We start from the raw sequence: 24,784 nt of genomic DNA, 5'->3' as shown, positions 1-24,784 counted from the left end.
TCAAATGGGGCCAAGTGCGATTTTTAAAAAAATATTTTTTATCTCATGTATCCTCTTACCACCAGATGGCAGCAGTGAGTACCATCGTGAACAGGGGCACTCCTCTGAAGGCCTATGTGTTCAGGAACTATAACCTTCAGCCAGGGGTGCGCTCCCACTACCTGGGGGGCTGTGAACACAAGCTGTGGCAGGCCGTCAGAGCGTCCTCCGCTGCCCCAGGGTACTTCCAGGAGTTTGCCCTGGGACACGACCTTCACCAGGTAAGACGAGTTTTAGAAACCCTAATGCTTTGCCCCTCACAATGCTCTACACTACAGCTGCCACCAATACTCCATATCTTCCCTGGCCTCGCTTTCTCTCTCTCTCCTGTCTGCCTTCCCTATTCCACATCCTTTTCACTAATCCTCTCCAGTTAGAGGGATCCAGCACTTAGCTCTCTGACGGCCTGTTAGAGGGATCCAGCACTTAGCTCTCTGACGGCCTGTTAGAGGGATCCAGCACTTAGCTCTCTGACGGCCTGTTAGAGGGATCCAGCACTTAGCTCTCTGACGGCCTGTTAGAGGGATCCAGCACTTAGCTCTCTGACGGCCTGTTAGAGGGATCCAGCACTTAGCTCTCTGACGGCCTGTTAGAGGGATCCAGCACTTAGTTCTCTGACGGCCTGTTAGAGGGATCCAGCACTTAGCTCTCTGACGGCCTGTTAGAGGGATCCAGCACTTAGCTCTCTGACGGCCTGTTAGAGGGATCCAGCACTTAGCTCTCTGACGGCCTGTTAGAGGGATCCAGCACTTAGCTCTCTGACGGCCTGTTAGAGGGATCCAGCACTTAGCTCTCTGACGGCCTGTTAGAGGGATCCAGCACTTAGCTCTCTGACGGCCTGTGTAGTTTACTACTTAGTGTTAATATATTATACAAGGGGTGGTTCTAATCCTGAATGCTGATTGGTTGTAAACCACATTCCAGCCGGTGTCTATTCTACAAGTTACCATCAGCTAAATCTATGATGTTAAAATGCCTATTTACTCTGTTCCATCTGACTGAGCAATCCACTGTCTCATCAGCCCAGCCAAGCAATTCATGAACTTGATCTCCACTATAAAATACATCTAGACATTATCTGGCATTTCTCTTAGACTAGTTGTTGTCCACTATAAAAAACATCTAGACATTATCTCACATTTCTGTTAGACCAACAGTCTTCAACAGCGGAGATTTGTATAAACCTTGCTGTCTGTCTCTCCGACATTTGCAACATTGTTTCAGTATTGAAATTGGATCTCCAGCTGTCCCAGAGTAATGAACATGTTGGGAGTCAGGACATGGCAGACAGCTTTACTCAGCCAGTCGAAACCATGAATCAGCATAATTTTTATGGAAACACACAAAGAAAACCGGTGAAACGAAGTGCAGCTAGTTCTCAGTCTTACCAGCTTCAGTTTGAAGGGGTTGTGTTAGCTGTGTTGTTGGGCTCGAACCCAGAGTCTCTGGTGGCACAGCTAGCACTGCATCGTGCCTTGGTCCACTGCGTTACCCGGGAGGCCCCAAAATAATGTTTTTAATGAAAATATGGAAGTCATTATTTCAATATGGTAACCATTGTATAAAAGTCATAATGCCCTCAGCCGGTGTTTGGAGGATGTACTGTCACGGTTTGCCGGCGCTCGACTTTGTTTCGGGCCTAACACCTGTGCCAATATATCCTCCAAACCTGCTTCTCGGGCATTACCACTTAAATAATGTATACCACTTAATGCAAAGTGACATAGGCCTACAGCACAGCAAGTTTTCTGCATAAATGTTTTATAGTGAATGTGATTTGCACCAGAACCTTGGTGTTGCTACCCCCACACCAACTGAGTCATACAGGACCAAGGCTCTAACACGGTCAGTATGGACGGGGGTTGATGTAGGCGTTGTAACAGGATTATTCATGGTAGAATACGTCAGGATGTGTCCTTCACAGCAGCAGCCTGTATTTAAATGACTGGGGTGTTTTTATGTCCTTCCTCCAGTGTGTTTCTACTTCACATTATCCTGGATCATCCCAATCTCCTCAACACACTTCAGGAGTTCTGGTTTAATGTGGAAACCATCAGCGCGGTAAAATGGAGGAGCTCCACCCCTCTCCCGTCAGTGTTTGTTCGTTTCCAGACAGGTCCATTTAGATGGAGAGCAGGAAGAGTCGGTCAAACTAAGGGTTTGGTACCCTATCCCCTAAATAGTGCACTACTTTTGACCGGAGTCCTATTAGTGTAGTGCATAGGAAATAGGGTGGTGTTTGAGACGCAAGCCTGCCTGAGATACTTAACGTCAATATCCATTCTAAATAGGCATCTAAAGACGGATGCCATTAGACAGGAGAAGAGCACTGCAACAGCAAATACCTACATCCTGACTCCTCTCAGCTATTTTACTGATCAATAATATTATATCCCCTCTTCCGCCCACACACACAGTGCTGGATGGGGCTTATTCATCAGTAAGCCCATCTGGCTGGCTCCTAGAGACATCAGATCATGTCTCTCTTCAACCCCAGGTGAATGACGTGTGGGGTTTCATGTCTGCCTGGGCTTGACATCTCATAATGTAATCCTGGCAATATCCTCCCATTTTGGCTTAGGAAACACACACACACACATTTTACATCAAAGGTGGAATCCCGTGCTTCCACACTCTTAATTGGAATTACTGTAAGTTCTCTAGGTGAGTGGGGAACTCTCTGGCTGGGATATGAAATAGAATGGTTGATGACCTCGCTACTTCCTGGTCTCATCTTTCCCAGAGACACACACACACACTACATATACATAGTCCTCATCCCACACTGTCTGACTGCTACATCAGCCTCGTTAAAATGGAGAAGCAAGCAGACAACCTCCATTATAGATGTTTGTCAAGTCTCTGCTAGGTGCTTTCTAACTGAGGAAAGCTCTCACCGCTCGCTGGGAAAGTGGGACACCTTAAAATGTAAAAACGACACCTGGGTTTCAACAAGGTCTTGTTATCCGTTCCACTACTTCTGCTGTGAAGAAAAACTGAAATCTAACATGTTTAAATTGTTTAAGCTGTGAATTTGATTAATTACATTAGCCAACATTGCCGTTATACATGTGGTTGTGAAGTTATTAGGTTGTGTATTTACATTGGAGTAAGATTAAATCATGACATTTTCTCAATTCCATCATCTTTCATAATTTCTCCAGTCCAATAAGCAATATTTAGAAGCCCACCAGCAGTCCGATACCCTTCTTTTGGTCGAGTGGATGTTTTTCTGAAGTCGAAGAGTCTGCACAACATGGCGTCTGTGTGTGTGTGATGTCAGAATTCCCCAGTGAGGGAGTCATAGGTCGCCCTTCCGTTACCTCTCAACCCCGAAACAATCGCCGCCTTGTGTCGAAAGTGCCATAAAACAGCCATGTGCTGAATGAACGCCGGGAAATTCTAGAATTCTCAAGCAACCGTTTCGTGATTGTTTTGAATGCGCTGTAATTTCTATCCAGATTCCGCAGCCCTGGAATGGTGGACATTTTAAGCTCTAACTGACAGGATTCTGATTTTAGAACTGTGGTAAACAACAGTGGCTACGGCGCTATTACATCACAACACACTACAGCCATAGAGAGAATGCCTCTCCGGTGGAGGAAGAGAAGAAAGGAGGAGCCATGCCACATTGAAGCTGCCATTATCCCGCGAAAGACCACAGAACTAGAAGACTTCAGAAGTTGACAAAGGATACCAGGATGCCAGCCAGGGAAGGCCATGCATGGAGAACTGAAGAATGATCAGCCATGACATCTCCCTTGTCGGTGGGCAGGAATGGGGCATTTTTATGGGGCATTTTTGTGTGGCAATCTCCTCTCCCACATGGTGCTGTCCTAAACAGAAAGACTCTTCACCGGCCTGGCAGAATGAACACTTCTAGCCTATACATCCACTGTCACTCACATGGATGGGAAAGGAGAGGATGAGAACTAAGAATGAAGCGTTTAAGGGAAGCGCTAGAAAACGTCCAGTTAAAACCCTTTAAGATAGAGATATTTTGAGTATGTGGTTTCACCTGCTTCAAGTACCAGTGAACTACTGAAATATTGATGAAGATGTAGGCTATTATCTAGTATTGCTAGTAAACCTGGTAGTTTTTTTCTTTCTGTGTTGTCATTGGCCAGAAGAGATGCTATTATCAGCCTTGTACTGCAGTACTGCCTCCATAGATGAGGCAGGCAGGCAGGGAGGAGGGATAGGGGAGGAGGGATAGGGGAGGAGGGATAGGGTTGGAGTGGAGGAGGGATAGGGGAGGAGGGATAGGGGAGGAGGGATAGGGTTGGAGTGGAGGAGGGATAGGGGAGGAGGGATAGGGGAGGAGGGATAGGGTTGGAGTGGAGGAGGGATAGGGTTGGAGTGGAGGAGGGATAGGGTTGGAGTGGAGGAGGGATAGGGGAGGAGTGGAGAGGGATAGGGGAGGAGTGGAGGAGGGATAGGGGAGGAGGGATAGGGGAGGAATAGAGGAGGAGGGGAGGAGGGATAGGGGAGGAGGGGAGGAGGGATAGGGGAGGAGTGGAGGAGGGATTGAGGATAAATAAGTGCTTTGGCCTCTGTCTGCTCCTCTCCTCCTCAGGGCCAGCTCTCCTCCTGTGTTAAACCCTGGAGGAACATGGAGCTTTTCCACCAGGCTACTGTCCAACTCCTGTACCCCTCTATTCCCTTGGAGACACCGTCTCCCTGGTATTCACACATTCACTCTGTTACTACAGACACACAGTCACTCTGTTACTACAGACACACAGTCACTCTGTTACTACAGACACACATTCACTCTGTTACTACAGACACACATTCACTCTGTTACTACAGACACACATTCACTCTGTTACTACAGACACACATTCACTCTGTTACTACAGACACACAGTCACTCTGTTACTACAGACACACAGTCACTCTGTTACTACAGACACACAATCACTCTGTTACTACAGACACAGTCACTCTGTTACTACAGACACACAGTCACTCTGTTACTACAGACACACAGTCACTCTGTTACTACAGACACACAGTCACTCTGTTACTACAGACACACATTCACTCTGTTACTACAGACACACATTCACTCTGTTACTACAGACACACATTCACTCTGTTACTACAGACACACAGTCACTCTGTTACTACAGACACACAGTCACTCTGTTACTACAGACACACAGTCACTCTGTTACTACAGACACACAGTCACTCTGTTACTACAGACACACAGTCACTCTGTTACTACAGACACACAGTCACTCTGTTACTACAGACACACAGTCACTCTGTTACTACAGACACACAGTCACTCTGTTACTACAGACACACAGTCACTCTGTTACTACAGACACAGTCACACTGTTACTACAGACACACAGTCACTCTGTTACTACAGACACACAGTCACTCTGTTACTACAGACACACAGTCACTCTGTTACTACAGACACACAGTCACTCTGTTACTACAGACACATAGTCACTCTGTTACTACAGACACAGTCACTCTGTTACTACAGACACACAGTCACTCTGTTACTACAGACACACAGGCACACAGTAACTCTGTTACTACAGACACACAGTCACTCTGTTACTACAGACACACAGTCACTCTGTTACTACAGACACACAGTCACTCTGTTAACAGACACACAGTCACTCTGTTAACAGACACCCATTCACTCTGTTACTACAGACACACATTCACTATGTTACTACAGACACACAGGCACACAGTCACTCTGTTACTACAGACACACAGGCACACAGTCACTCTGTTACTACAGACACACAGTCACTCTGTTACTACAGACACACAGTCACTCTGTTACTACAGACACACAGTCACTCTGTTACTACAGACACACAGTCACTCTGTTACTACAGGCACACAGTCACTCTCTTACTACAGGCACACAGTCCCTCTGTTACTACAGACACACAGTCACTCTGTTACTACAGACACACAGTCACTCTGTTACTACAGGCACACATTCCACTCTCTCCCCATCTGTCTCCTCTGTCTCAGACACACTGCAGGAGGTGGGTGGTACCGTAACTGGGGAGGACAGGCTCGTGGTAATGGATGGAGCGGAGTAAGTGGAATTGTATCAAATACATCAAACTCATGGGTTCTGTGTGTTGGTGCCATTCCATTAGCTCCTTTCCAGCCGTTATAATGAGCCGTCCTCCCCTCAGCAGCCTCCACTGATACACACACACTACGCCACCCACCTGGTTGTGCTAGCACACTTCTTTAGGCATTAGGCCAGTCTACTGATCTACATCGACTGGCTGCTGTGTGAGAACCTGCCTCCCTCCATCACTCTCTATATCCCTAACCCCCTTATCCCTCATAGTACTGCCTCCCTCCATCACTCTCTGTATCCCTAAACCCTTATCCCTCACAGTACTGCCTCCCTCCATCACGCTCTGTATCCCTAACCCCCTTATCCCTCACAGTACTGTCTCCCGCAATCACTCTCTGTATCCCTAACCCCCTTATCCCTCACAGTACTGCCTCCCTCCATCACTCTCTCTATCCTTAAACCCTTATCCCTCACAGTACTGCCTCCCTCCATCACTCTCTGTATCCCTAAACCCTTATCCCTCACAGTACTGCCTCCCTCCATCACTCTCTCTATCCTTAAACTCTTATCCCTCACAGTACTGCCTCCCTCCATCACTCTCTGTATCCCTAAACCCTTATCCCTCACAGTACTGCCTCCCTCCATCACTCTCTGCATCCCTAACCCCCTTATCCCTCACAGTACTACCTCTGCACCAGCCATCTCTCTGGAGTGGCTGAAATGAGATTTGCTCATAGAAATCTCTGCATTGAAGCCCGCTGTTGTAAAGTGGGCTGTCCGTCAATCACGTATTAATGCATTCATATGTGAGTTCAGTCACTTAGATCTGTATTTCCACTGATCTCCCCTTGGACATTTCTGATTAATGGACTTGGGAAATCACTTTGTTTTATTTATTATGATGGACTGTGAAAATGTGCCATATGAATATGAGGTAGCCAAATATGACCTATTGCCTAAGAGGATGCTGTCACATGTCAGGTCACAGCAGGAGGAGAGGATAATTCAGTGCTCTCGGGCGGGTGGGTGGGTGGGTGGGAGAGAGACTCGATTGCTTTTCCTAACCTGAGGGCATATTTGTCACTCCGTGTCTGTCTCACACAGATGAATACTTCATCCCTCTCCATTTTCTTCGTGGGATGACGACTTGGACCTCATTCTGACCCTTCTGTTCTCTCAGGTCAAAGGTCAAATAGGAGAACCAGGCTGCGTAATTACATAATGTGGCATGGAGACCTTTTTGGTTTGACTTGGCCACTCATTCCTAGATGATGATGATGATGATGGTGACATCACACTAACACCATTGTATGTCTGTCTCATCCTCGTTGGTGAAAGGGACTAAGGATTAGTTGTTATCTGGACAATTGATTCATTGAACAGACCGATTTTATTCACTTGAGATCAGATGGATAGATATTATTTAAGGTTGTGCATCTGCTTCAACAAACACCCTTGATTTAGCAAACCTTGTTCAATATACACGTGATTACATAGCTAAGAGCTGGTTTTATCTGGACAATTAATCAATAGAACAGACAGATTCATTCACTTGATTGCATAGTAAACATGATTTTATACCTGTTTTGAGCTTAACATCCTGAGTTGAACAGGAAGACTCATGCTGAACCTTATTCAGTATATCCGTGAGGGCCTAGCTGAATATGACCATGGAGGCTGAAGGATCTGCTCCTGAAAACAGAGCTGCTATTGTAACACACACTGGGTAGCATCCATCAAATGGTCCATAATGATTTATGTAACCTCTCCCTAATTAAACCGTGTTTAAGCTTCAGTGCCAAAGGCCTTATGGGTAAATCCAGGCAGCAGCACTGGGCTCCAGCTCGGCCTAAAGCCCCTTCGACCCCTTGGCCAAGCCTTGTCAAATGTAGGGCACTATATAGGGAATAGAGTGCCCTATGGGACGCAACCAGACGTTCTAAGAGCAGCTCCTAATGACCAGAACAGCTGAAAAGAGAGTGTATGCAGCATGGAACACATGTACTGGACCCGGCTCTTTGGACCAGAGTTTCCCATGTGTTGTGACCACTCATCTTGGCCCTCACCCAACGGGCTATTGGCGCATAGCTGAGAGAGAGATAGGGGGAGGGATAGTTAGAGGGGGAGAGAGATAGGGATAGGGGGAGAGAGAGAGGGGGAGGGATAGGGAGAGAGAGAGGGAGGGATAGGGAGAGAGAGAGGGGGAGGGATAGGGATAGAGAGAGGGATAGAGAGAGAGGGAGGGATAGAGAGAGAGGGATAGAGAGAGAGGGAGGGAGAGAGGGATGGGGAGGGGGAGGGATAGAGGGGGAGGGATAGAGAGAGAGAGGGGGAGGGATAGAGAGAGAGGGGGAGGGATAGGGAGAGAGAGGGAGGGATAGGGAGAGAGAGAGAGGGAGGGATGGAGAGAGAGAGAGGGAGGGATGGAGAGAGAGGGAGGGATGGAGCGAGAGGGAGGGAGGGATGGAGCGAGAGAGAGGGAGGGATGGAGAGAGAGGGAGGGATGGAGCGAGAGGGAGGGATGGAGCGAGAGAGAGGGAGGGATGGAGAGAGAGAGAGGGAGGGATGGAGAGAGAGAGAGGGAGGGATGGAGAGAGAGAGGGAGGGAGGGATGGAGAGAGATTGTGAGGAGGAAGTTGCTAATAGGAGCTGACAAACGCTGATGCGTGAAATGACTTTTACTGATCACAACGCTAGATGGGAATGGGGTTCTATCTAAATCACACCCCCCTAAAAATGGCTTAGTGGAACAATGCAGATAAGCCAACAAGTCTTGGCAGTAATGGCAGCAGAATTAATTGGAAGTAGGAACTAACCGTCCCTTAAATTGTAGCTATTTATTTTATTTTAGTTATCCTTTCATCCCGTCTCGTGTTCTTAATGGAACGTATTTCTGCTACTTCTTCTTTTACACGCTAATTCTGTTTAATTCGCCAATATTTTAGCAGTGAAACATGCTCCCACAGGTGCAGGCAGTGCCTTATTAGCTAGTAGGAATATTGTGGCCTGACTAAAACAAGTCTGATTTGTGTATCAACCATTACTGGCTGAAGGAGAGGGAACAACCCCAGGGGAGGAATGTTTCCCCAGGAGGAGAATGAGGACAGCTCTATCTTTTAACACCAGACCAGCATACATATTACACTGTATATACAAAACCATGTTTATTATTGAATTCAAATGATTGGAATCGGCTATTTCAGTCACACCCGTTGCTGACCGGTGTATAAAATCGAGCACACAGCCATGCAATCTCCATAGACAAACATTAGCACCGTCATAGGATGCCATCTTTCCAACAAGTCAGTTTGTCATATTTCTTTCCTGCTAGAGCTGCCCCGATCAACTGTAAGTGCTATTATTGTGAAGTGGAAACGTCTAGGAGCAACAATGGCTCAGCCACAAAGTGGTAGACCACACAATCTCACAGAACAGGACCGCAGAGTGCTGTAGTGTGTCTGTCCTCAGTGAAACACTCACTACCGAGTTCCAAGCTGCCTCTGGAAGCAACATCAGCACATTAACAGTTCGTTGGGAACTTAATGAAATGGGTTTCCATGGCCAAGCAGCCGCACACAAGCCTAAGATCAACATGTGCAATGCCAAGCATCGGCTGGAGTGGTGTAAAGCTTGCCGCCATTGGACTCTGGAGCAGTGGAAACGCGTTCTCTGAAGTGATGAATCACGCTTCACCATCTGGCAGTTCGACTGACTAGTCTGGGTTTGGCGGAAGCCAGGGGAACGCTACCTTCCCCACTACATAATGTCCACTGTGAAGTTTGGTGTGGACCCCTTAGTTCCAGTGACGCTAAATCTAAATGCTACCCCATACAATAACATTCTAGATGATTATGTGCTTCCAAATGTGTGGCAATAGTTTGGGGAAGGCCTTTTCCTGTTTTAGCATGACAATGCCCCAATGCTCAAAGCGAGGTCCATACAGAAATGGTTTGTCTCGATCAGTGTGGAAGAACTTGACTGGCCTGCACAAAACCTGACCTCAACCCCATCAAACACATTTGGGAAGAATTTCAACGCCGACTGTGAGCCAGGCCTAATCGCCCAACATCAGTGTCTGAATGGAAGCAAGTCCCTGCAGAAATGTTCCAACATCTAGTGGAAAGCTTTCCCAGAAGAGTGGAGGCTGTTATAGCAGAAATGTTCCAACATCTAGTGGAACGCCTTCCCAGAAGAGTGGGGGCTGTTTATAGCAGCAATGTTCCAACATCTAGTGGAAAGCCTTCCCAGAAGAGAGGAGGCTGTTATAGCAGCAAAGGGGACCAACTGCATATTAATGCCCATGATTTTGGAACGAGATGTTCAAGCAGGTGTCCACATACTTTTGGTCATGTAGTGTAAGTATGTTTTGGCTTGCAGTTCTGCATCATGCTTCACCTTTCTGTCTTGTTCTGCCTTTGATTCTGGGGGTTCTACTTTGAAGGGGTGCTAAGCTGCCGTCCTGAACCTTTCTCCAATATTTCAATTGCAGTTTAGCCTTTGGCACCGGGGTTACACTCTGTCAAATCACCTCAATAGAGAGGGGCTGTACCCTTCACCCAAAGGAGGACATTTTGACCTGTGGGAAGAGCTGCTTTCTATACAGACATTGGCTACGGAATAGAGGTATTAAAATGAGACTTGCATTACAGCTCTAAATCCCTCTGAAGGGAAGTGACCCTTGACCTGCGTCATGCTGAGTTTGACAGGCAGCTTCTGTTGCCTCTTTCTGTGTGCCCAGCTCATTTGCCACAGTTTGGCCCCTAAGTAAATAATTGTTTCTAACTTTAACCCTCCCGTCCAAATTATACACCCGGGTCTGAAGAAACCCTTTCTGTGAGAACATGGCAACAGTCCAAGTGTATAAGACCTACCAGTATGGTTCTCAGATGAAAAGTCCCCCCCTAAAGATCTCAAGCAGCGCTTCGGTGTGGCACTGGCATCAGTTGGGAAAGAAAAACCGTGAGTGTACAGCTGAAAAGACTCCAAGCAGCGCTGCAAAGCATACAATGGCATCAGAAGTCTGACACTGTAATTGACATCCACGTCTTCAGGGAACAGTGGGTTTAACTGCCTTGCTCCGGGTCAGAATGACAGATTATTATTTTATTTTTTTACCTTGTCAGCTCTGGGATTCAATCCAGCAACCTTTTGGCTACTGGCCCAACGCTCCTACCTGCCAGTCTACCTGCCACCCACAGTGAACAAAACCAGTCTTTGGAAACAGTCTTCTACCCAGATCCAGTATAATAATAATAATAATAATAATAATAATAATACCATGGAGTCTCTTCTTCAGTGTTTAAAAACAGACTTCCCTACATAGTGCACTACTTTTGACTAGGGCCTATTGGGCCCTGGTCAAAAGGAGTGAACTATGTAGTGAATATGCTTTCATTCGGGATGCAGCCTGTGCTTCAATGAGCCGACTCTTGTCTATAAATGCCCCTAACAGGTGGCGAGTCATTGAGACACGTTGTGGCATTCAGGATGATTCTACTCTCGGCTGACTGGGAGACTGTGTGTCACACTGGTTATGAGTGGAAGGCATTGTGCTCGGTGCTATTTGAAATCTGGGCACTCCAGCTATCAAGGAAAAGAAGCTGCCATGGCACATCTAAGCCACTACCATAATTAAAGACAATGGAGTTACTCAGTGGGTCACGTGATGATAAAAGCACTGAGTTGTTTTGTCCGGTTGGTCAGTGGACTTTGTCTAGTGCTTCTGTCTGCAGCCTGATTTCCTCCCATTTAAGAGTACATCTAGCGTGCACACACATCGATCTGCAAGCCCACATCCACCAACCCTAATGGAAGTGTTTCCATATACAGCACCAGTCAAAAGTTTGGACACACCTCCTCATTCAAGGGTTTTTCTTTATTACTACGTTCTACATTGTAGAATAATAGTGAAGACATCAAAACTATGAAATCATGTGTAAAAAAAAATATATATATATATATATATATATATTTTTTTTATTTTTTTATATTTGAGATCCTTCAATGTGTCACGTTCTGACCTTTATTTCTGTTTTGTATTTATGTAGTGTGGTCAGGGCGTGAGTTGGGTGGGCAGTCTATGTTTGTTTTTCTATGTTTTGGGGCAGTTCTATGTTTTCGGCCTAGTATGGTTCTCAATCAGAGGCAGGTGTCATTAGTTGTCTCTGATTGAGAATCATACTTAGGTAGCCTGGGTTGCACTGTTTGTTTGTGGGTGATTGTCTATGTTGATGGCTTGTTTTAGCACAGGTCTCATTTTGTAGCTTCACGGTCGAATTTGGGTTATTGTTTTTGTTACTCTCTTGTATAGTGTTCAGTCTTTCGTTATTAAAGATTTACCATGGACACTTACCACGCCGCATATTGGTCCTCTGATCCATCTCGCCTCTCCTCTTCAGACGAAGAGGAGGACGACCGTGACAGAATCACCCACCAACCAAGGACCAAGCGGCGTGGTAGAAAACAGCGACGACAGCAGCAGCAGCAGCAACAACAACAGCGGCCGGTATCACGGGACTCCTGGACATGGGAGGAGATACTGAACGGAGAGGGACCCTGGGCACAGGCTGGGGAATATCGCCGCCCCAAAGCAGAGCTGGAGGCAGCGAAAGCTGAGCGGCGGCGATATGAGGAGGCAGCACGGCAGTGCGACAGGTACGAGAGACAGCCCCAAATTTTTTTTGGGGGGGGGCACACGAGGGGTGGAGCTAAGCCAGGTAGCAGACCTGCGCTCACCCCTCGTGCTTATTATAAGCAGCGCGATACTGGGCAGGCACCGTGTTATGCGGTTAAGCGCACGGTGTCGCCAGTACGTGTCCATAGCCCGGTGCGCTATAGGACAGCCCCCCGAGAGTGTCATGTGAGTGCGGGCATCGAGCCAGGGCGTATGGTGCCTGCTCAGCGGGTCTGGTCGCCGGTACGCAGTTTTGGTCCAGGGTATCCTGCGCCGGCTCTGCGTGCTGTGTCTCCGGGGCGCTGGGAGGGTGCAGTGCGTCCTCTGCCTGCGCTCCGCTCGTGCCGGGCGAATGTGGGAATGGAGCCGAAGGGAGAGGTGCGTGTAGTAAGCACTAGATCTCCCGTGCTTACCCACAGCCCGGTTCAACCTGTGCCTGCACTCTGGACGGTCCGGGCTAGAGTGGTTATCCAGCCTGGGGAGGTGGTGCCAAGGTTGCGCACCAGAGCTCCAGTGCTCCCCCACAGCCCGGTCCTTCAGGTGCCTCCTCCTAACCCCAAGCCTCCTGAAGGGCTCCCCAGCCTGGTGGTACCTGTGGCAGCCCCACGCACCAGGCTGTCTCTCTGTCTCCTCCCTGCCGGAGTCTCCCGCCTGTCCGGCGCCGCTGCCGGAGTCTCCCGCCTGTCCGGCGCCGCTGCCGGAGTCTCCCGCCTGTCCGGCGCCGCTGCCGGAGTCTCCCGCCTGTCCGGCGCCGCTGCCGGAGTCTCCCGCCTGTCCGGCGCCGCTGCCGGAGTCTCCCGCCTGTCCGGCGCCGCTGCCGGAGTCTCCCGCCTGTCCGGCGCCGCTGCCGGAGTCTCCCGCCTGTCCGGCGCCGCTGCCGGAGTCTCCCGCCTGTCCGGCGCCGCTGCCGGAGTCTCCCGCCTGTCCGGCGCCGCTGCCGGAGTCTCCCGCCTGTCCGGCGCCGCTGCCGGAGTCTCCCGCCTGTCCGGCGCCGCTGCCGGAGTCTCCCGCCTGTCCGGCGCCGCTGCCGGAGTCTCCCGCCTGTCCGGCGCCGCTGCCGGAGTCTCCCGCCTGTCCGGCGCCGCTGCCGGAGTCTCCCGCCTGTCCGGCGCCGCTGCCGGAGTCTCCCGCCTGTCCGGCGCCGCTGCCGGAGTCTCCCGCCTGTCCGGCGCCGCTGCCGGAGTCTCCCGCCTGTCCGGCGCCGCTGCCGGAGTCTCCCGCCTGTCCGGCGCCGCTGCCGGAGTCTCCCGCCTGTCCGGCGCCGCTGCCGGAGTCTCCCGCCTGTCCGGCGCCGCTGCCGGAGTCTCCCGCCTGTCCGGCGCCGCTGCCGGAGTCTCCCGCCTGTCCGGCGCCGCTGCCGGAGTCTCCCGCCTGTCCGGCGCCGCTGCCGGAGTCTCCCGCCTGTCCGGCGCCGCTGCCGGAGTCTCCCGCCTGTCCGGCGCCGCTGCCGGAGTCTCCCGCCTGTCCGGCGCCGCTGCCGGAGTCTCCCGCCTGTCCGGCGCCGCTGCCGGAGTCTCCCGCCTGTCCGGCGCCGCTGCCGGAGTCTCCCGCCTGTCCGGCGCCGCTGCCGGAGTCTCCCGCCTGTCCGGCGCCGCTGCCGGAGTCTCCCGCCTGTCCGGCGCCGCTGCCGGAGTCTCCCGCCTGTCCGGCGCCGCTGCCGGAGCCTCCCGCCTGTCCGGCGCCGCTGCCGGAGCCTCCCGCCTGTCCGGCGCCGCTGCCGGAGCCTCCCGCCTGTCCGGCGCCGCTGCCGGAGCCTCCCGCCTGTCCGGCGCCGCTGCCGGAGCCTCCCGCCTGTCCGGCGCCGCTGCCGGAGCCTCCCGCCTGTCCGGCGCCGCTGCCGGAGCCTCCCGCCTGTCCGGCGCCGCTGCCGGAGCCTCCCGCCTGTCCGGCGCCGCTGCCGGAGCCTCCCGCCTGTCCGGCGCCTCTGCCGGAGCCTCCCGCCTGTCCGGCGCCGCTGCCGGAGCCCCTCTGCCCAGAGCAGCTGTCTCTCTGTCCCGAGCAGCTGTCTCTCTGTCCCGAGCAGCTGTCTCTCTGTCCCGAGCAGCTGTCTCTCTGTCCCGAGCAGCTGTCTCTCTGTCCCGAGCAGCTGTCTCTCTGTCCCGAGCAGCTGTCTCTCTGTCCCGAGCAGCTGTCCCTCTGTCCCGAGCAGCTGTCCCTCTGTCCAGTGGGGTCATTGAGAGGGGTGGTCATGCTGAGAAAGCCACGGAGGCGGACAATAAGGCGGACTAAGACAATGATGAGGTGGGGTCCGCGTCCCGCGCCAGAGCCGCCACCGCGGACAGACGCCCACCCAGACCCTCCCCTATAGGTCAAGGTTTTGCGGCCGGAGTCCGCACCTTTGGGGGGGGGTACTGTCACGTTCTGACCTTTATTTCTGTTTTGTATTTATGTAGTGTGGTCAGGGCGTGAGTTGGGTGGGCAGTCTATGTTTGTTTTTCTATGTTTTGGGGCAGTTCTATGTTTTCGGCCTAGTATGGTTCTCAATCAGAGGCAGGTGTCATTAGTTGTCTCTGATTGAGAATCATACTTAGGTAGCCTGGGTTGCACTGTTTGTTTGTGGGTGATTGTCTATGTTGATGGCTTGTTTTAGCACAGGTCTCATTTTGTAGCTTCACGGTCGAATTTGGGTTATTGTTTTTGTTACTCTCTTGTATAGTGTTCAGTCTTTCGTTATTAAAGATTTACCATGGACACTTACCACGCCGCATATTGGTCCTCTGATCCATCTCGCCTCTCCTCTTCAGACGAAGAGGAGGACGACCGTGACACAATGTAGCCGCACTTTGCTTTGAGTTTTGCACACTCTTGGCATTCTCTCAACCAGCTTCATGAGGTAGTCACCCGGAATGCATTTCAATTAACAGGTGTGACATGTTAAGTTAATTTTTGGAATTTCTTTCCTTAATCCATTTGAGCCAATCAGTTTTGTTGTGACAAGGTAGGGATGGTATACAGAAGATTGCCCTATTTGGTAAAAGACCAAGTCTATATTATGGCAAGAATAGCTCAAATAAGCAAAGAGAAACGACAGTCCATCATTACTTTAAGACATGAAGGTCAGTCAATGAAGAACATTTCAAGAACTTTGAAAGTGAAAGAACTTATTCAAGTGCAGTTGCAAAAACCATCAAGCCCTGGTTTTCATGAGGACCGCCACAGGAATGGAAGACCCAGAGTTACCTCTGCTGCGGAGGATAAGTTCATTAGAGTTACCAGCCTCAGAAATTGCAGCCCAAATAAATGCTTCGGAGTTCAAGAAATAGACACATCTCAACATCAACTGTTCAGAGGAGACTGTTTGAATCAGGCCTTCATGGTTGAATTGCTTCAAAGAAACCACTACTAAAGGACCCCAATAATAATAACAAACTTGCTTGGGCCAAGAAACACAAGCAATGGACATTAGACTGGTGGAAATCTGTCCTTTTGGTCTGATGAGTCAAAATGTTAAAAAATAATCATTTATTTTTGGTTCCAACCACTTGTCTTTGTGAGACGTAGTGTGGGTCAACAGAGGATCTCTGCTCGTGCGGTTCCCACCGTGAAGCATGGAGTCGGAGGTGTGGGGGTGCTTTGCTGGTGACACTGTCAGGGATTTTATTTAGAATTCAAGGCACACTTAACCAGCATGGCTACCACAGCATTCTGCAGCCATATGCCATCCCATCTGGTTTGCACTTAGTCCCACTATCTTTTGTTTTTCAACAGGACAATGACCCAGTACACTGCCAGGCTGTGTAAGGGCTATTTGACCAAGAAGGAGAATGGAGTGCTGCATCAGATGACCTGGCCTCCACAATCACCTGGCCTCAACCCAATTGAGATGGTTTGGGATGACATGGACCGCAGAGTGAAGGAAAAGCAGCCAACAGGTGCTCAGCATATGTGGGAGCTCCTCCAAGAATGTTGGAAAAGCATTCCAGGTGAAGCTGGTTGAAAGAGTGCCAAGAGTTTTCAAAGCTGTCATCAAGGCAAAGGGTGGCTACTTTGAAGAACCTCAAATATATTTAACACTTTTGCTTAATAGATGATTCCATATGTGTTAATAGTTTTGATGTCTTCACTATTATTCTACAATGTTGAAAATAACCCTTGAATGAGTAGGTGTGTCCAAACTTTTGACTGGTATTATAGTCCAGGAAGGCTTGCCTTATTTTCACAATGTTTAAGTGATCTTCTTCGTAGGAATACACTTATTAATCTTCTAGTTGAAACTTGCACTGCTTTCAAAAAGTATTCACATCCCTTGGATTTATTCCACATTGTCTTGTTAAACCTGAATTCAAAATGTATTAAATACATAATTTTCTCACCCATCTACCTATACACAATACCCCAAAATTACAGTGAAACATGTTTTTGCAAACGATTAGGTATTTATTGAAAATGAAGTTCAGAAATATCTCATGTACAGGAGGGATATAGTGATGGGAGAGGGCCCCTCCCCCACCCGGACAGTCTGACTGCCCCTCCCCATGCGCACACACACTAAAATCTTCCCCCAGAGACTTTCTAGCTAGACACTCCGGGCCCCAGAGCTCCCACCCCCCAGCCTGGCCTCCCTAATGAGGGCTGGCCCCTCTGTGTTTGATCCTGTAGCCAACCCGAGGCCCCACAGCCTCATGCATATTCAACACCCCTCAGACCATACACTCCCATTGCTCCTGGGTGGCTGTTTGATATCAAAGCCAGTCAGACAGAAGGGAAGAGAAAAGATACAGCCGTGTGTCTGTGTCCTGTACGTGTGTCTGTGTCCTGTACGCGTGTCTGTGTCCTGTACGCGTGTCTGTGTCCTGTACGCGTGTCTGTGTCCTGTACGTGTGAAACTACATCATTCTTTCCACAGATTTTCATAAATGATTTAACAGCTGACGTTTTGGCTTTTCCTACTTTCCAAACTGCAACAAGCAAAGAAATCTTTTAAATACTAAATGATACATAACTGTTTTTAAAATCTATATTGTGTATTATTATTATTATTTAAATGTTTTAACTTTTATTTAACTAGTCAAGTCAGTTAAGAACAAATTCTTATTTACAATGGCGGCCAAACCCAGACGACGTTGGGCCAATTGTGCGCCGCCCTATGGGACTCCCAATCACGGCCGGTTGTGATACAGCCTGGATTCGAACCAGGGTGTCTGTAGTGATGCCTCAAGCACTGAGATGCAGTGCCTTAGACCACTGTGCCACTCGGGAGCCCCAAATGGGCATAGCAATAGCAGGATCATAATAGTTCGTTCTCTCTCTGTCTCCAGGATGGAGGTCTCCTCATCAACAACCCCACAGCGTTGGCCATCCATGAGTGTAAATGCCTGTGGCCCAATACGCCGGTCCAGTGTGTGGTGTCACTGGGTACGGGCCGCGTGGAGACAGCTGGCAAAAACAACACCACGTACACCAGCCTCAAGACCAAGCTCACCAACGTCATCAGCTCTGCCACCGACACAGAGGGTACGTCTGGGTGGGTCCATGTACCCTCTGATATACATCTCTGCATCACTTCAGCAATACAAATTCTATAAGTCACATGCACCGAATACAACAGTGAAATGTGAAATGTGAAATGCTGACTTACAAGCCCCTAACCAACAATTAAGTTTAAAAATGTAAAATAGGAAAAATAATAAAGTAACAAGCAGCTGTAAAATAACAATAATGTTCTAATCTCAACACATTTCCTAGTAAGGATGAGATGAAGGTATTTTATTTAACCAGGCAAGTCAGTTAAGAACAAATTCTTATTTACATTGACGGTCAAACCCGGGACGACGCTGGGCCATGGGACTCCCAATCACGGCCGGATGTGATACAGCCTGGATTCGAACCAGGGACTGTAGTGACACCTCTTGCAATGAGATGCAGTGCCTTTAGACCACTGCGCCACTCGGGGGGGCCCAGTAAAACAGGCATGCCCACACAGCCCCTGCATGACTTCAGGTCTACTTCACATCAAGTGTACACACCTTATCTCTGTACACACCTTATCTCTGTACACACCTTATCTCTGTACACACCTTATCTCTGTACACACCTTATCTCTGTACACACCTTATCTATGTACACACCTTATCTCTGTACACACCAACACAGCCTGAAAGCTACACTGTTACACACTGAGAGGGGTGAGGTGGTCTCAGTGAGTGTCGTGGTGCTATAGGGGAGAGTGTTTTTGAAGAGGAAAACAGGCTTTTAAGCGTGTCAATCTGCTGGTTATAAATAACCCCTCTGAAAGGGGAGATGGGTGTAGAGAGGGAAAGATTCATCCCAAACTACAGGAGCACCACACACAGAGACACAGCACTCATCTGTTTCACCACTGATACAACACAGAGACACAGCACTCATCTGTTTCACCACTGATACAACACAGAGAGACACAGCACTCATCTGTTTCACCACTGATACAACACAGAGACACAGCACTCATCTGTTTCACCACTGATACAACACAGAGAGACACAGCACTCATCTGTTTCACCACTGATACAACACAGAGAGACAGCACTCATCTGTTACACCACTGATACAACACAGAGAGACACAGCACTCATCTGTGAGACACAGCACTCATCTGTTTCACCACTGATACAACACAGAGACACAGCACTCATCTGTTTCACCACTGATACAACACAGAGAGACAGCACTCATCTGTTACACTACTGATACCACACACAGAGACACAGCACTCATCTGTTTCACCACTGATACAACACAGAGACACAGTACTCATCTGTTTCACCACTGATACAACACAGAGAGACACAGCACTCATCTGTTTCACCACTGATACAACACAGAGAGACACAGCACTCATCTGTTTCACCACTGATACAACACAGAGAGACACAGCACTCATCTGTTTCACTACTACAACAGAGAGACACAGCACTCATCTGTTTCACCACTGATACAACACACAGAGACACAGCACTCATCTGTTTCACCACTGATACAACACAGAGAGACACAGCACTCATCTGTTTCACCACTGATACAACACACAGAGACACAGCACTCAACTGTTTCACCACTGATACAACACAGAGAGACACAGCACTCATCTGTTACACTACTGATACAACACAGAGTGACACAGCACTCATCTGTTTCACTACTACAACAGAGAGACACAGCACTCATCTGTTTCACCACTGATACAACACAGAGAGACACAGCACTCATCTGTTTCACTACTACAACAGAGAGACACAGCACTCATCTGTTTCACCACTGATACAACACACAGAGACACAGCACTCATCTGTTTCACCACTGATACAACACAGAGAGACACAGCACTCATCTGTTTCACCACTGATACAACACAGAGAGACACAGCACTCATCTGTTACACTACTGATACAACACAGAGTGACACAGCACTCATCTGTTTCACTACTACAACAGAGAGACACAGCACTCATCTGTTTCACCACTGATACAACACAGAGAGACACAGCACTCATCTGTTTCACTACTACAACAGAGATACACAGCACTCATCTGTTTCACCACTGATACAACACAGAGACACAGCACTCATCTGTTTCACCACTGATACAACACAGAGAGACACAGCACTCATCTGTTTCACCACTGATACAACACACAGAGACACAGCACTCATCTGTTTCACCACTGATACAACACAGAGAGACACAGCACTCATCTGTTTCACCACTGATACAACACACAGACACAGCACTCATCTGTTTCACCACTGATACAACACACAGAGACACAGCACTCATCTGTTTCACCACTGATACAACACAGAGAGACACAGCACTCATCTGTTTCACCACTGATACAACACACAGACACAGTACTCATCTGTTTCACTGCTGATACAACACAGACACAGCACTCCTCTGTTACACTACTGATACAACCCAGAGAGACACAGCACTCATCTGTTACACTACTGATACAACACAGAGAGACACAGTACTCATCTGTTTCACTGCTGATACAACACAGAGAGACACAGCACTCATCTGTTACACTACTGATACAACACAGAGAGACACAGCACTCATCTGTTACACTACTGATACAACACAGAGAGACACAGTACTCATCTGTTTCACTGCTGATACAACACAGAGAGACACAGCACTCATCTGTTACACTACTGATACAACACAGAGAGACACAGCACTCATCTGTGAGACACAGCACTCATCTGTTTCACCACTGATACAACACAGAGAGACACAGTACTCATCTGTTTCACTGCTGATACAACACAGACACAGCACTCATCTGTTTCACCACTGATACAACACAGAGAGACAGCACTCATCTGTTACACCACTGATACAACACAGAGAGACACAGCACTCATCTGTGAGACACAGCACTCATCTGTTTCACCACTGATACAACACAGAGACACAGCACTCATCTGTTACACCACTGATACAACACACAGAGACACAGCACTCATCTGTTTCACCACTGATACAACACAGAGAGACACAGCACTCATCTGTTACACTACTGATACCACACACAGAGACACAGCACTCATCTGTTTCACCACTGATACAACACAGAGAGACACAGCACTCATCTGTTTCACCACTGATACAACACAGAGAGACACAGCACTCATCTGTTTCACTACTACAACAGAGAGACACAGCACTCATCTGTTTCACCACTGATACAACACACAGAGACACAGCACTCATCTGTTTCACCACTGATACAACACAGAGAGACACAGCACTCATCTGTTACACCACTGATACAACACACAGACACAGTACTCATCTGTTTCACTGCTGATACAACACAGACACAGCACTCCTCTGTTACACTACTGATACAACCCAGAGAGACACAGCACTCATCTGTTTCACCACTGATACAACACAGAGAGACACAGTACTCATCTGTTTCACTGCTGATACAACACAGACACAGCACTCATCTGTTACACTACTGATACAACCCAGAGAGACACAGCACTCATCTGTTTCACTACTGATACAACACAGAGAGACACAGCACTCATCTGTTTCACTACTGATACAACCCAGAGAGACACAGCACTCATCTGTTTCACCACTGATACAACACACATCATCTGTTTCACCACTGATACAACACACAGACACAGTACTCATCTGTTTCACCACTGATACAACACAGAGAGACACAGCACTCATCTGTTTCACCACTGATACAACACAGACACAGTACTCATCTGTTTCACCACTGATACAACACAGAGACACAGTACTCATCTGTTTCACTGCTGATACAACACAGACACAGCACTCATCTGTTTCACCACTGATACAACACAGAGACACAGTACTCATCTGTTTCACCACTGATACAACACAGAGACACAGTACTCATCTGTGAGACACAGCACTCATCTGTTTCACCACTGATACAACACAGAGACACAGCACTCATCTGTTTCACCACTGATACAACACAGAGACACAGCACTCATCTGTTTCACCACTGATACAACACAGACACAGTACTCATCTGTTTCACCACTGATACAACACAGAGAGACACAGCACTCATCTGTTTCACCACTGATACAACACAGAGACACAGCACTCATCTGTTTCACCACTGATACAACACAGACACAGTACTCATCTGTTTCACCACTGATACAACACAGAGAGACACAGCACTCATCTGTTTCACCACTGATACAACAGAGTGAATGCAGTTTTATTTGATCTATATCTCTAGGGTGGAGTGTTTTTTTGTAATGAGAACACTAAAAACAATCCCTCCAACAATGGTGATAATGATATTATATAGAGCATTGGTTGGGACCCAGAATCCACCACACAGCCTCCAGATATGTCATCTGAAAAGTGTGTTGAACAGAGTCCAACTCAATCCGTTATGTACTATAATGGCAGACGTCTCCCGAACTGAGACTCATATTCCCACAGAGACGTGAGTGAGGTAACATTGTCGGGAACAGCTGCTGCAGTGTTAACTATAACCACAGACTTAATGGGTTCTTATTGAGACAAGTAGTGAGAATTTAGTCTCCAGGTGTGTAGTTTGACAATAGTGTTAATAGAACCAGTGTTTTAGCTCCTGAACTAACACTAACCTCAACCTCACTTTCATGTCTCTGACCCGCTGTTTCCTATTGGACAAGTCCCTTCAGGTACATCTAGACTGTTTCTGCCCTCATGACTCTCTCTCAAACTACAGACTGTTTATTTATGTGTGTATACTCTGTGTTTTGGGATACTCCATTGTAGCCCACAATTTATCTTTACGTTTTTGGGACTTGACTTAACCTTGTCCCTTGGAGGAAGATATTTTTAAGAAATAGTTATTCAACGATGATGTATTTGTGCCATTTTGACCCGTTCGTGTTTTTGTGTAACCTTCACACCCCCTCCCTATTCTCCCAATCAGAAGTCCACATCATGCTCGATGCCCTCCTTCCACCTGACTCGTACTTCCGCTTCAACCCTTATATAAACGAGGACATCGCCCTGGATGAGAGCCGTGGTGAGAAGCTGAACCTGCTGCAGGCCGAGGGCCTGCGCTATCTGGACCGGAACCAGGAGAAGCTGCAGAAAGCTGCCCGGATACTCACCAGGGACAAGACCACCGTCCAGAGGCTGACTGAGTGGGCCAAGCTCAAACGTGACATGTACGATGGTATTCCCATCTTCAACTCCAAGCTGTAGGGGAGTAGGTCCCAGGCTCCACCACCACACAACACTAACTTCACCTAAAACTGGACTCTCTCCTAACACTGAATCCATTCATAGAGTAATAGACTGTATATGTTAGTCTCTGTGGTTGTAGACGGTGTATTTTAAATTGGTAGAATACGTTTACTGTTGTGTTTTTACTGCACCCATTTACGTGTTACTGCACCCATTTACGTGTTACTGCACCCATTTACGTGTTACTGCACCTATTTACGTGTTACTGCACCCATTTGCGTGTTACTGCACCCATTTGCGTGTTACTGCACCCATTTGCGTGTTACTGCACCCATTTGCGTGTTACTGCACCCATTTGCGTGTTACTGCACCCATTTGCGTGTTACTGCACCCATTTACGTGTTACTGCACCCATTTGACAGTGACTGTTTGCATGCTCTGGCAGCACTTGGAGAGAGAGGGGTCTGGCAACACTTGGAGTGGAGGGGGAGAGAGAGGTCTGGCAACACTTGGGGGGGAGGGGGAGAGAGAGAGGTCTGGCAACACTTGGAGGGGAGGGTGAGAGAGAGGGGTCTGGCAACACTTGGAGGGGAGGAGGAGAGAGAGGTCTGGCAACACTTGGAGTGGAGGGGGAGAGAGAGGGGTCTGGCAACACTTGGAGGGGAGGGTGAGAGAGAGGGGTCTGGCAACACTTGGAGGGGAGGGGGAGAGAGAGGGGTCTGGCAACACTTGGAGTGGAGGGGGAGAGAGAGGTCTGGCAACACTTGGGGGGGAGGGGGAGAGAGAGAGGTCTGGCAACACTTGGAGGGGAGGGTGAGAGAGAGGGGTCTGGCAACACTTGGAGGGGAGGAGGAGAGAGAGGTCTGGCAACACTTGGAGTGGAGGGGGAGAGAGAGGGGTCTGGCAACACTTGGAGGGGAGGGTGAGAGAGAGGGGTCTGGCAACACTTGGAGGGGAGGGGGAGAGAGAGGGGTCTGGCAACACTTGGAGGGGAGGGGGAGAGAGGGGTCTGGCAACACTTGGAGGGGAGGGGGAGAGAGAGGGGTCTGGCAACACTTAGGGGAGGGGGGGAGAGGTCTGGCAACACTTAGGGGAGGGGGGAGAGGTCTGTCAACACTTAGGGGAGGGGGGGGTCTGGCAACACTTAGGGGAGGGGGGAGAGGTCTGTCAACACTTAGGGGAGGGGGGGAGAGGTCTGGCAACACTTAGGGGAGGGGGGGAGAGGTCTGGCAACACTTGGAGGGGAGGGGGAGAGAGGGAGGTCTGGCAACACTTGGAGGGGAGGGGGAGAGAGGGAGGTTTGGCAAC

At 49.0% G+C, this 24,784-nt stretch overlaps 1 protein-coding gene across 3 annotated transcripts in view; it reads left to right on the top strand.

The window, feature by feature from the left end:
- Positions 1 to 23,647, top strand: part of LOC110500006 (calcium-independent phospholipase A2-gamma) — a 37,246-nt gene extending 13,599 nt beyond the window's left edge. For all 3 annotated transcript variants that reach the window (XM_090212900.1, XM_036959407.2, XM_036959412.2), the window contains 3 exons: positions 66 to 260; positions 18,050 to 18,245; positions 23,217 to 23,647. In XM_090212900.1, coding sequence (XP_090069026.1) covers positions 66 to 260; positions 18,050 to 18,245; positions 23,217 to 23,494 — 669 coding nt within the window. In that variant the 3' untranslated portion in view covers positions 23,495 to 23,647. The remainder of the gene's footprint in view (positions 1 to 65; positions 261 to 18,049; positions 18,246 to 23,216) is intronic.
- The last annotated feature ends 1,137 nt before the right edge of the window (positions 23,648 to 24,784 follow it).

The sequence above is a fragment of the Oncorhynchus mykiss genome, chromosome 2 (genome assembly GCF_057628025.1).
Source record: "Oncorhynchus mykiss isolate SJ-2025 chromosome 2, ASM5762802v1, whole genome shotgun sequence".
In the NCBI taxonomy this organism is placed as follows: domain Eukaryota; kingdom Metazoa; phylum Chordata; class Actinopteri; order Salmoniformes; family Salmonidae; genus Oncorhynchus; species Oncorhynchus mykiss.
The sequence above is the reverse complement of the archived record's forward strand: the minus strand, read 5'-3'. Positions and strand labels throughout refer to the sequence as shown.